We start from the raw sequence: 14,161 nt of genomic DNA, 5'->3' as shown, positions 1-14,161 counted from the left end.
ACGGAGTAGGTACATAATGGTTGTACATAAGGGCAGTATATTTGATAGCCATTCCGTGATAATTTAACTTAAATAGAAAGGTTTAGGAATTAAACAAGAAAACAACGATTCATGATTGACTTGTATATACTCGGGGAAAAATATCACAAAAGTAAAAAAAAAAATACAAAAACAAAACCAAAATACAAAAATAAATACATCCCCCTTATCTCGGCTATTGTAAGAATCATGTATTCGCCACACTACTCGTGAAGTTCCTCGGTTTGAATCCAACAGATAGACATGTGTTGCTGGGGAGTTTGTTGCGCCGCTTCTTCTTCCCAGCAATAATACTTAGGAAGTGGTGAAGGGTGGGCGTTTTTGGGGATGTCTTATGTAATTTTGAGGACTAAAGACATTTTCTCGTCCTCTTCCCCTATATCTGTCTAAGTTCATGCTCAAAACCTTTGCACCGATGGATGGATTGTGTGAAAGTCGATATGGTTTTTCGATTTTGGACCAATGACGAAAGAGTATAAAAGAAAAGTTAATGAAAGTAAGTGTCCCTCCACACTCCTCGTATTCACCAACTTCGCGAGAAGCATGGAGTCTGCCTATGTCTTAGTGCCGGATCCAGGCCCGTGTGGCCAGTAGGGCGAGCGCGGGGGGTAGGGTTGACAGCGGGAGGGGGCGGCGGGCGCGGTTGCACCAGTTGCCGGAACACACGCAGGCGTGGAAGCGTGCGTACAGGGAGACGCCGCGGGACATCGCTAATAGCGATGCCATTGGACTCACGATGCAACCGTTTTCTACGTTCTGGAACAATCAGACAGTCGGGTAAAAGTCAAATGTTTTTATTTGAAAAAGGCCTTTGCAGGCTCTTATAAAACGTCACACTAATTGCACCGTTCCAAAAAGTTTGTCTCATGGAGCCGGCAAGAAACTCCATAGATTGAAGTAGTTAGCTCCTAGCTGGTCGACTGGAATGGAATTCATCGTCTATTATATGACGATGTGTTAGACTTGCGGAACTTGTTTTATTTATTTAATACTTCTGCACATTTCGTACAAGGCGGACTTAACGCCTTAGGCGTTTTCTCCCAGTCTATCCAGTCCCAGTCTAGTTGTTTTGAGTGTATCAAGAAAGAACAGTAGTAAGTTATTTGATATTATGTCTGAGTTCCAAATGTCAATATATACTATGTAGTACAATTTACAGTTAGGTACGGTTCATAATCGAGCACTTCTCCTCACCAACCTGTAAAGCGGCCAGTAAACCTACTCGTATATTTGAGCACCAAAATATTACAAACTAAAACTGGTGGCTGGAGCCCCTCTACTCCCTGATGCCTACTTTAAGTGCCAGCTCTAGCTTGGCCATCCTCTTCCTGGGGAAGTGTCATCATGGGTCGAAACCGGGCGTGGTTTAGGCTATCATGTATCCCGCGGGAAACGGTTCGCAGCCAGTGGCCCGAAATTCTCATGCCCGTTTTCATCAACAGGCTCTTTTTACGTTTCCCTAAGTGTCACTTAGAATAAGGGCTCCCCCAATACTTAAAGGTTATAAGGGACACTTAAACTTTGGTGAAAACGAAACTTGTATTAAATGTTCCCTAAATGCTCCTCTCGATTCTCTGCTCTTCGGGATTCCTAAATTTAGGTATTTGTTGGTGAAAATGGGCATAAGTCACTTACTATAAGGGCCAGTTCCAGCTTGGCCATCCTCTTGCTAGCAAAGTGCAAGCCCATCATGGGTCGGAAGCGAGCGCGGCAGGTGCGCTGCGTGTAGACGCCCGTCAGGTCCGTCCAGCGCACGCCGCAGCCGCCCGTGAAGCGCCCGTAGATGGACCGCGGCTCCGAGGGGTTCTCCACGTAGTTGTGCCTGGAACAATACGAACAGTCAGTTGGACAGCTTTACAGTCGTGGTGGCCTATAGTTCGGCCATTCAGAGAATGCGTTCCTGACACGTCGCGATTGAACTGACGACGTAACTTTGCAATGGCGTTGCAGTTACGATAAAAATATTTTTGCTGGTTGTTTACCGTTTTAACAATTGAGGAGCATTAAAACAACATTATTATATCAATAATCAATGAATGTTATAATTTTGTGCCAAACTGAGTGTCAAATAACTTGGTAAACAATATTTTTCTAAATCTATACTGCGCTATTACAAGGTTATGTCAGCGGTTTATATTTTGTAGTGCTGTGCTAAAAATAACAGGCAAGTATCGTAATCTGTTCTTATACAGTTATAATATAAAATAATACGTTTTGATTTTCTTTTTAAGAATTGGAAAATAATGGACTATAAGACTTAATTATAACGTTTATGAAATATAAAAATAAAACTATGACCAAACCGCATTTTTATACTTAGATTAAAAATGGTAACCCCAAATGGCGTTATGGGCCGCCATTTTGTGACGCTAAAACAGTCGTCCGTTGTCGTTTCGTGCGCATAGACCACGTTTTTCAAGTGTTTTCGATCTGTTTTTATTTGATTACCCGGCTTTTGTTAGACCGAGATATCAGGATTGATTCTGTTATTGATAATAATATAATTATACATGTAGGCGAAGATGATGATGAAGACACCACCTCCTCAAGCAAATCGGAGTCTGATTAATATTCTGTTCGCACATTCAATTCAATGTACTTGTAACAAAGAATAAATAAAACAATTTTATTATATGAATATTACCTTTTTTTGGTTTCCACTTAAATAACTAAAATATAAAACAAATGATTCCGCCAATTTAAAACGAAAATAATCTTAAAATAATGCGGCGGTTCATTTTGAAGGAACGGTAACGAACTCAGTGTTATGTTGTGCCCATCACTAGTCGTGACTAACTGATAGGTGTCAGGAACGCATTCTCTGAACGGCCGAAGTATAGTGTGTAAAGAACCAACCTCTTGAGTATGAGGGTGTAGATTCGATTCCAGGTCAGGCAAGTACCAATGTTTGATCAGTTTGGTTTCTCAAAGGGTAGATGTACTACAGACGCAGGTGTCAGGCTAGTGACTCAAATCCTAGAAGCCTGGGAGAACTCACAGAACGCTTTAGGTGTATTCTGTGACCTTTCCAAGGCGTTTGATTGCGTGGATCACAACACTCTTATTTGTAAACTAAACCATTACGGAATTCGTGGTAAAGCTCTCAAACTTGTCTTATCCTATTTGTCAGACAGACAGCAAAAAGTAGATATAAACGGATCAACATCTTCAGGGTCATTAGTTAAAATGGGCGTGCCTCAAGGTTCAATACTGGGCCCCTTTCTATTTCTTGCATATATTAATGATCTCCCGTACATGATGTCTGACTTGGCAGATGTAATTCTATTTGCAGATGACACTTCCCTTATTTTTAAAATTAACAGAAAAGAATCTAGCCATGTACATGTAGATGATTGCCTGGCTACTCTTTCAAAATGGTTTGCTGCCAATAATCTATTACTAAACAGCACAAAAACAAAATGTATAAAATTCGCGTTACCCAATGTAGCCCAAGCTGATCTCAACATCACGCTTGAGGGCAATAAACTAGACTTAATTAAAGAAACCACTTTCTTGGGCATAACCTTAGATTCAACATTACAATGGGGTGCCCACATTACCGCCTTGTCGGCTAAACTTAGTTCTGCAGCTTTTGCAGTAAGAAAAATAAAGCAACTTACGGATGTAGCAACGGCTAGGCTAGTATATTTCGCCTACTTTCACAGTCTAATGTCTTATGGCACTTTGCTGTGGGGGGCAGCGGCTGACGTAGAATCTGTTTTTATACTTCAGAAACGTGCAATTCGAGCTATATATAATATGGGACCTCGCGAATCACTGAGAGAGTTTTTTAAAGAAATCAATATTCTCACGTTGCCTTCTCTCTATATTCTTGAAAACATCATGTTTGTTCGAAAAAATTTACACCGGTACGAGGTAAAAAGCGACATTCACAATATTAATACTAGAAATAAGTATAAAATAGTCGTCCCAAAATTTAGATTAAGCAAAACAAACAAATCGTTTCTAGGGAATAGTGTTCGGTTTTACAATAAGCTACCTAAATGTGTAACAGACCTTACTGATAAAAAATTCAAGAATGTCGTCAAGTCTACTCTTATTAAGAGAGCATACTATAAAATCAAAGACTATATTGACGACAAGGATGTATGGCGTTAGTCCTATATTGCACAAGTGGCTTCCCTGGCGACTGGCAGGCTGTCTAGGAATATCTCTGTCCTCATTAATGTTCTTGCTCTTATCATGTTGTTATTATTATTATTTCTTTTTTATTTTGCTTTATATAACTTGGTTTGTTTAATCTATTAACTTCTTAAAATAGTTTGTATAATAATTTTCTCTAATAACTTCCTAGTTCAACTTGCACTGTATAACTTTCTCAAAGTCAACCCAAAAAATATTGTAAACATTTCTTTTTCATGTTATTATCGTATGTATCAATACATACAAATTGTAACACCTATTATGTTTTTAAAAAGAGTAACCATGGAGTTTCTTGCCCGTTCTTCTCCATAGGAAGCTACTTTTGGAATGGGCAACTATATAGAATCAAACTTAGTTATAATTTTGACGTTCATAAGTGCTTGTAAAGGCCTACATGAAATAAATGATTTGATTTGATTTGATTTGAATGCAACTTTTCGAAGTTTGTATGCACTTTCTAAGTATAGCTTCCCGTGTGGTCCCGGTCCCGGCTGTCAGTGAACATCTTTCATCGTTACGGGTAGTTAGAAGCCAGTAACTAGGTCTGACAACCAGTCCTACCTAGCTAGGGGTATTGAGTTGCCAGGGTTGAGGTCAGATAGGGTAGTCGCTCCTTGTGGCACACTAGTACTCAGCCGCATCCGGTTAGACTGGAAGCCAACCCCAACATACTTGGGAAAAGGCTCGGAAGATGAAGAAGCTGGAGGACCAGCTAGCGAGCTCACTCACACATCGAGATGTCTGCAGTATTTCCTGAAGGTGGCGATCTGTCCTCTGGCGCGCGCGTCGATGGGCGCGAGCGGCAGGAAGTCGCCCGAGAACGCGTCCGCGCAGGCGGCGCTGCGCGGGATCTCGGGCGTCCTGAGGCCGCATACGAAGCACTACAACACACAAGTAATTTCATAAGGGGAATTTATTTTATGCTGTCCTAGTACATACTGAGAAGTTGTATCCACATTAGAAATTAAACATTTAAATAAACTAAATCTTTACATAAAAATAAAATTAATAAAGGGCTTCTAAAAACTGGTCCGCATCGCTGTCACCCAAAAGACTGGCTGCATTGCTACGTTGAATGGCAATGCGTTAGGTGAAAAAAGCCAGTCCTCCTAGGGTCCCGAGAAGTGTTAACAAGGCGGTTAGACCTTAGCAAGCGACCCTAAGGCCCGAGAGTTTCAACCCCAAACGGCTCAAACATGTAATTTGCGATAAGGCTATTATTATAACTGCGCCGTTTGAGGCCCTCTGCTGCTTGTGAAGCGGCGGAGCCAACACAACACGCAGTTCCAGGAAGATGGGATGGCGCAAGAGCGCGTCCCACACTAAAGTGCGCACCCAGTCCGTGATTGATTTGTTAGATTGCCATGAACATGATTTGATGTAAGTACTTACTTATGTACATTAATTCCGTTGCGTCTGACTGATGGAGTTACATACCTTCCCCACGATGGATGTGTTGGAGAAGTCGTAGGCTGCCGGCGTGGTGGGCGTCGTGCTGAGCGTGCTGGCAGTCGGGCACGTCGGCACGCCGTGTCTGCGGGCACGAGGCGCTTAATAACAGGCATCAAACAAGACCACTCAGAGAACGTCTTTATTTTAGTAGGTACTAGCTTTCGACAGCAGTTTCACTGCTTCCTTAAGAACTACGTCCGGCACATCGATGTTATAACATCATGGGGTCTGTATGTTATTCTGATTTTATATCGGGTGTGTCGTTCATAATCACATTAAATTCTATCACATGTACTTCATGATATTCTATAGCGAATTGTAAAAAAAATAACATAAGTAATCCATTCAGTGGTTTAGCCGCGGGATTCATTTTTCGTTTTCATAATTTACAACATCATGTGTAAAGGAGAGATAAAGTTAGGAGTATCGAATGTTTTGATCAGTTGACAGCTGTCAGTTTTCAAGGGAGAATTTCAGCTGTTTGTAATGACTGACTTCTATATGGTGTTCTAATTTTCGCACATTTTTATTCTATTTACTTTGTTTGAAAAATGCATTTTTTTTTTCACGTATTTTTCTTTTTTCTTGATGTTAATCGACATATATTAACCAGTATATTAACGCATTTCATTTAATGTGATTATGAACGACACACCCGATATAAGTTGTATTACGGCCGAGTTTCTTCAAAATCCGTTCAGCCTTTTGCCCGTGAAGAAGAAACAATCCAGATGCAAGGGTGGATCGTGCTCTCACAAAGGTTGTAGAAATGTAGACACATTCAGCCTATATAGTTGTACATTCATTGTACATAGTACACATGTAGTGTCAGTAAAGGTAGTAGTATATAAAGGAGCACATAGAGGAGTACAAAGGGAAATTACATAAAGGAATACATAGAGGAGTACAAAGGGTCAGTACATAGGGGCAGTACACAGGGGAGTACATAGGAGTGTACATAAAGGAGTACATAATGGAGTACATAAAGGAGTACACAATGGAATACAAAGGGCAGTACATTAAGGAGTACATAGGGGAGTTCATAGGGAGTACATAGGGAATACATAGGGGAGTACATAAAGGAGTACATAGGGGATAGGACATCTATAGGTGTTGAACTCCTCGGTGAGGTTCCACTCGTAGTCGTAGGTGAGGTGGCGATGATGTCATACATACATAGGAGTGAACAGTGTGTTTACAATGACTTACTCAATGAGTGTCCTATTGAACTCCTCGGTGAGGTTCCACTCGTAGTTGTAGGCGAGGTTGGCGATGATGTCATACATACATAGGAGTGAACAGTGTGTTTACAATGACTTACTCAATGAGTGTCCTATTGAACTCCTCGGTGAGGTTCCACTCGTAGTCGTAGGCGAGGTTGGCGATGATGTCATACATACATAGGAGTGAACAGTGTGTTTACAATGACTTACTCAATGAGTGTCCTATTGAACTCCTCGGTGAGGTTCCACTCGTAGTCGTAGGTGAGGTTGGCGATGATGTCATACATACATAGGAGTGAACAGTGTGTTTACAATGACTTACTCAATGAGTGTCCTATTGAACTCCTCGGTGAGGTTCCACTCGTAGTCGTAGGTGAGGTTGGCGATGATGTCATACATACATAGGAGTGAACAGTGTGTTTACAATGACTTACTCAATGAGTGTCCTATTGAACTCCTCGGTGAGGTTCCACTCGTAGTCGTAGGTGAGGTTGGCGATGATGTCATACATACATAGGAGTGAACAGTGTGTTTACAATGACTTACTCAATGAGTGTCCTATTGAACTCCTCGGTGAGGTTCCACTCGTAGTCGTAGGTGAGGTTGGCGATGATGTCATACATACATAGGAGTGAACAGTGTGTTTACAATGACTTACTCAATGAGTGTCCTATTGAACTCCTCGGTGAGGTTCCACTCGTAGTCGTAGGTGAGGTTGGCGATGATGGCTATGATAGCGTTGATGTCATACTTCACGCCCGGCGGGAATGTCTCGTTGCCTTTAGAAATCTTACCCAGAAAAAATCGCAAATATAAAACAGCTTCGTAAGTCGCTCATATAATAATTTCTCATGATATCATACAACTCACGGAACGTTTACGGAATCAACATAAGAAGCAAAAAGTGTAAAATAATCTCGATATTGTGTCTACGCAAGTGCCTCGTTATCATCTGTATAGCCTTTTCCCAACTACCTCTACATATGTTGGGATCGCCATTGGTACCTACTCCTTTTGAAAACATTTTTGTATACAAGCCTGCATTGACCCGGTATATATGTGCAAAAATAATTACATTAGCCATCCCAATTACACATGCTTTTACAGAGTTTGAGGATATTCCCAAAACACACATTACCTATGGCAAACGATTTAGTTCAGTTTCACAAGGCTGAAGCACAGTTTAAATATATGTACCGTGGCTAAAGTCTCTACCGATGGATTTCTTTAATCCATCTATCTATCCGTAGGATTGTGATTAGAGATTAGATTTTGACGTAAGCTCCATACATTATTTATCTCTAACCACAATACATAGGACAGATAGCTTATAGAAAGCCGCAGCAAGTAAGAAATAGTTTATTCAGATCAAGATCATATTACCTGTCCCCTTCTTGAAGTTGTCCGCCGCTGAAATATAAATGTAAATGTTTAGTATATTGTTGTTTATAGAATCCTGACATGGTGATGGAGATTTGTAGGAACGAATGCCATGTAACTACCTATTCATATTTTATTTATTTGAACTTATATTTCATCTGCAATTTCAACCACGTTCCGAGGGACCTACGCAACTGTGTAGTGTCCAACGTTCGTCTCGAGGGTAGAAACTATAGCTATATCTCAGTCGGATCAGCAGTTCTAGAGCGAACACGTAACGCAAAATTTGTTCTTCTTGAAATGAAATTGCTGTAGAGAGTTAATTTTGTGAAAAACTTTTATTAAAAGTTATATATTCTGCTAGCTTCCGCCGGCGCTCTCATCTACATCACGTGAGTACAACCTCGCCCAGCCAGATATAAATTAACATATTAACCTTCCTCAACCAATGAGCTATCTAACACTGCATGGCTTTTTGAAATCCATGCAGTGTTAAAATAAAATGTCTAACGGCCACTTAGAATATTATTTTTATCTGTTACCAATTTTGCTTACAAGTGACAGATATTTGACATGTATGAGGCTAAAGTGAAAATTCTATCTCTATATAGTAAGTATATTAACAGAAGATTGAATATTGGGAATGACCATAACTCTTTAGGTCTTTAGCTTTACAATTGAGGAGGTTGTTTGAAATGTTTTGATATCTTACCGATGTCTTCTCGGTTACTTTAACGGTAGTGGCGGAGGTCTGAAAACAAAAGGCCATGTCAGTCCCACAACACTGAGCACTACTTCATATAAGGGTGCATCTACACGGTGCGAGTAGCTTGCGCATGTTGAGGCACATGTGCAGTTTGTGCAGGTTACATGCAAACGTGCGGATCCACCGACTCGCGCACGTACCAAAGCAAAATACCCGCCCGCGTGCTCTTGTCACTTGCGCATGTTAACTTGCTCCAGCTACATGCACCGTGTAGACGCACCCTAATGTTAAGCCTCATGGTGTACGAGATATTACGATCCACTAGTTACCACGATCCCCGAGTCGGGCCGAAATCACTCTGTGGCTTTTAGAAACTTTCACTAAGCAGCCCGTAGTCTGGAAGTGATTGACACACCCGTGCATCGGAGAGCACGTTAATGTCGGTCCTGCGCCTGATCTCTGTCCGGTCGTGTCGGATTGTCGTCCCATCGCTCTATAAGACTAAAGGAATAGTGAGTGCACTAGTGTGTTGTGCAAATGCTAATATGAGAACAGACGCCGTGGCCGAAATCAGCCTTGGATGATATCCATCCATAATGCTCAAGACCTTAGTCATAACGTGATCCTCATTCCTCTAGGAGAATGTGGAAACTGCTCAGTACTCATAATTAAATTAATAGTTCCTTACCTCTGGAGGCCCTGGGTCCTGCAAATTATACATAATATTAACTGTAAGTAGTCATTAAAGGGTTTAAACTTACTAACGTTGTTTTGCTTTCTAGATATAAGAACTTGACATTACCCGTATGGGGGCTAATGTCGTTTCTATCTCTAGTAACCAAATCAACTGTTGATAGGATATTGGGATCGGCCGTTAATGAATGATGAAGGGCTAGACTGCGAGAGTACGTACTATGCAGCTTTTTCTATTGTGTTAATAGATTTAGCTTTGCAGCTGTCAGTGGGAAGTCACTGCACATCGCTCTAAATCAAATACCAAGAATATGAATATATGTCACTTAGCTATAAATTATTTCATGTTACCTTTAGGTAATCTTTCTTTTGGACTATTTAGAATCATTACAGCAATGTATTTATTATATAGCATATCTATTACCTTTATCTGAGATGTTTATTTTTGTTATTGGCAGTTAATTTACAAAAGCCAAGAAGACAGATGGAAGGGCTTTGTATAATATTTAATAAAGTATATTGATTCCTTACCGCTGTAGTAAACGCGCCATTTGTTCGTTTCTGAAAACAAAACGCCAAGTTAACTGTGAACCGAGTATACCATAACTTACGGCAGATTTCAATAACCAATAGGTATATCTGTTGATTTCCTAACAAGAGATATAGTTATCGGCACGGATAATGAGCTCTCGGTGGAAGAGTGGGGATCGCTTTGCGCACTGTACACATAAGGCAATAAACCAATAAATCACTTCTGCGCAGGTGAAGGTCAGGGCTCAATATCCTTGCCCATGATTATAGGAATTAACTCTTCACGTAATTATGGGGCTAATGTAAAAAAATCCATCTCTAGTTCAAACGGACATCAACAGATAATATAGGTTATTGAAGTTAGTTGCTTATCCCTCTTAAATAATTCCAAGAAACTCGATAGAGATTCTTTTCAAAAAAGCAGTAAGTATTTACAATATTTTTCACATTACAAGTTATACAATGCAGGAGAAGTGGATATATCGGGGCTTGTTTACATAAACGCTTGGTTGGCGTGGTTCTTATAAGCCCTGTAGACTACCTTTCTCCCTGTATGTGAAGGAATTCATGGACCAGGCTCCTAATTAAGTTTAACCGATAACACCAAGAACTTACACACCCACTCGCACGTAGGTACATTCAAATGTTATTAAGTATATTTATTATTTCGTAAAAAGCTAGATACTGTTAAACTCTCCATCTTCTTTAAGCTGGGCCCTACCTGTATAACATACGGAATGCTAATAAAGGCTTGAGTATTGAGTAAACTGATTGTTACCTGCAACAATTCGTACTCCTCTTCCGTCAGTTTGGCGTGCTGTAATGAAAACCTCATGTTAAAATTGTGCATGTAAAGATACCCTTCCGATACAGACGTGAGTCGCGACAGTTCCGCACGACTTCTGTACGCGTCAATTGGCACGTCATTTCGTAATGCATGGCGCGCCGTTTCCGGGGCATGCGACAGTCGCATGAAATCGACAATAACCGTCGGTCTATACATTAAAATACTAGGACGAATAACGCATTAGTTGTACCCATTTTTAGCCGTTGGTCTTCAGGCACGCGACGGAGGCTTGCGTCGGAAGGGTACCCTTAACCAACAGTTGTATTAGGTCACACATAGAAAAATTCAATGTTCAAATTGAGAGGGTTTTATGAACACATTGACTCCAGTGGGGCTCTTTGCGGGATTGTTCGAGCGAGTTACCGCGGCGCTGGTACATAAAGGGTTTAAGAAGGAACATGGTGGGTTTTAGCACAGGGGCCCGATTCTCCTAAATTAATAATGTCACTATCGAATAGAAATCGAATCGCAATATGATCGCAATAGGTGTCTTCAATCGTAATCGAGTCGTGATTGGATCGCAGTCGAATGTGAATCGTATGCCGCTTAAGTAAAATTAGGAGAATCGGGCCCCAGGTTTTAGTCAGTAAGAGTCTGACACTCCCTCACGCTGCACCCACATCGGGAGAGGTCATTTGATGATTTTACACCAAAACACAGTATGATACTGGTTTGTTACCTGCAAGGCATCCAGCTCATCAGGCGTGATGATGGCCAACTGAAAAATCATCATTGTAATGTAGTATTCGTTTATAACGAATAAGTAGAAATAAAAGTAGGTAGTTATAAATGCAAGACTTATTTTATTATATACTAGCTTCCGCTCGCGGCTTCGCCCGCGTGGTGTGTTGATAAAAAGTAGCCTTTGTGTTAATCCAGGGTATACAACACACATACATTCTCACAAACTTTCACATTTATAATATTAGTAGGATAGGATAGTAGGATTAGTAGACAGTAGGATTAGTAGCGTCTTCTTTCTCTACTAGACGCTGTTGGAAATAGCTTCTATAAAAAGTAGTGATTGCTCACCAGATCCGTAAAGTTCTTAGTTCTATTCTGAAAAGAAATTTCCACGTTAAATTACTGCTTAAATAAATGAGTGTCCACTATTTTAAAGTACCAAAAACTACTGCCTGTACCCGGATAAAATATAGTCTATGTGGCTCGAGGATAGATCTTCCAAGCAGTGAAATAATTATTCGAATCGTTTCAGAAGTTTCGGAGCTTTTGGGATACAAACAACAAACAATACCCAAGTACCGTGGAACACTAGTGTTAGATCCTTTTATTTTATACGGGCAAAACTGCTGCCACCGTGATGACAACCCTATGAAGATTTTGACAGATAGAGCGCGCGTTTTCTTCGTGCACTGATAAACTATGTTTTCTTACGATTGTTATTAAAAATTGTGTTTTAAAAGTGAATACAAGAAGTTATTGTGATACGAATTGACGTTTTATTTCTGATGAAAGCTAGGAGATCATACCCTAGCTTATACTAGGATGTATTCGGTTGCTCGGGTAACTGGGTTGAGGAGGTCAGACAGGCAGTCGCTCCTTGTAAAGCACTGGTACTCAGCTGCATCCGGTTAGACTGGAAGCCGGCCCCAACATAGATCGGAAAAAGGCTCGGGAGAGGATGACTAGGAAGTGATAAAGTGTTAAAAAGGATCATATTGTTACCCTTATGTCTGCCAACACCTTCGCTGATATCTTTGGGGCCTGCAACAAATATCATGTTCACTTGACACATTATAAACGGCTTGCCTACAATGCTTGCTACTGGTGGAATATAATTGTTAACCACTAGGGCCCGATTCTGCTAAGTTAATAATGTCAAAATTGAATAGAAATTTAATCGCAATAGCCGTTTTAACGATATCGGGCATTCTGCTACTAATATAAGACCAATCGTAGGTATTTCAACGACATTCGATTGGTTTGCGATTGGTCTGCCATTTGGTCTATACGGTAGTATGCTCTACAATCGCAGACAAAATTATTCATTATTGAATGACAGAAATTAAAAAAAAAAACGTTTATTTCAAAGAAAAAATGCGGAATGCCGCATACGCTTCAATCGTAATTGAGTCGTGATTGGATCTCAGTCGAATGTGAATCGTATGTCGCTTGAGTGAAATTAGCAGAATCGTGCCCTGTATGTTAAAATCTATACTAGGTGTGCAGAGTATTATGAATTGACGGAGCATGTAGATTCATTTTATGTGACCAACATTAATATTTGTGCTGACAACACTGTTAAGGAAGGACTACACTGATTTTGACATCTGTCAACGCTAAGAGCTAGCTGTCGCGTACGCATGGAATACGATATGCAAAGTTATTGTAATTTGTGATAAATTGTGTTAGATAAATAAATCCAAGAATTTATTCTGATACGAATTGACGTTTTTATTTCTGATGAAGGCTAGGAGATTATATCCTAGCTATACGAGGGAGATAGTTGTTGCCGCCATATTGTCAAAGTGAAGTTGAGTAAATTGTCCTTTTTGGTTGCTTTCTATTGAAAGCTAAACTTAGTCAACCTTACTTCAAAAACTAAAACATCTGTTGAACAGCCGTCTAAACAAGGGTGGCTGCAAAACGGACCTTATGTCAACGTCATTATCAGATTTTTTTAGACAGGTGTTCAACAGACGTTTAAATTTTTTTATTACGACGGACTGTCTCTAAATTGTGGGTACCCGAAGTGACGAGTTAACCATTTGGCTGAATGTCAGCAGGGCGTAGTGAATACATTTGGCTGAATGTCATGCAGCAGGGCGTAGTGAATACATTTTGTTGCTAAAAGCGTGTGTATGATAGTTATCTTGATTTCTTACCAGCGTAGTAAACTTCTTGTCCGTCTTTTTCTGAAAACAAAGCAGCATGTTAATTTGTGAGTCCAACATACTGACCGCTACATACTTTTTAAGTTCCCGCGGTTTCATGGGATCTACTCGTACCGGGATAAAAAATATAGCCTATGTTACTCAGGAACAGTGGAGCTTTCCAATAGTAAACGAATATATCAAATCGGTTCAGTAGTTTTGCAGCCTTTAGGTTTAGCAACAAACAAACAAACATCTCCTCTTTGTATTAACACTAGCCGTTTTCCCGTGG

The 14,161-nt window shown here is 40.3% G+C and overlaps 1 protein-coding gene across 1 annotated transcript; it reads right to left on the bottom strand.

The window, feature by feature from the left end:
• Positions 1 to 108: 108 nt before the first annotated feature.
• LOC124643195 lies at positions 109 to 13,950 on the bottom strand. The gene is made up of 13 exons (XM_047182076.1): positions 13,882 to 13,950; positions 12,068 to 12,094; positions 11,715 to 11,753; positions 10,967 to 11,005; positions 10,189 to 10,218; positions 9,653 to 9,670; positions 8,971 to 9,009; positions 8,262 to 8,288; positions 7,537 to 7,667; positions 5,641 to 5,737; positions 4,933 to 5,084; positions 1,675 to 1,861; positions 109 to 795 (listed from the first exon to the last, which is right to left on the bottom strand). The coding sequence occupies exons 1-13, from the start codon at positions 13,948 to 13,950 to the stop codon at positions 601 to 603; spliced, it is 1,050 nt and encodes a 349-aa protein (XP_047038032.1). The 3' UTR covers positions 109 to 600.
• Positions 13,951 to 14,161: the final 211 nt, after the last annotated feature.

This window comes from Helicoverpa zea, chromosome 27, assembly GCF_022581195.2.
Source record: "Helicoverpa zea isolate HzStark_Cry1AcR chromosome 27, ilHelZeax1.1, whole genome shotgun sequence".
NCBI classification, from domain to species: domain Eukaryota; kingdom Metazoa; phylum Arthropoda; class Insecta; order Lepidoptera; family Noctuidae; genus Helicoverpa; species Helicoverpa zea.
Note: the sequence above shows the minus strand (reverse complement) of the source record. Positions and strands in the feature narration are given on the sequence as shown.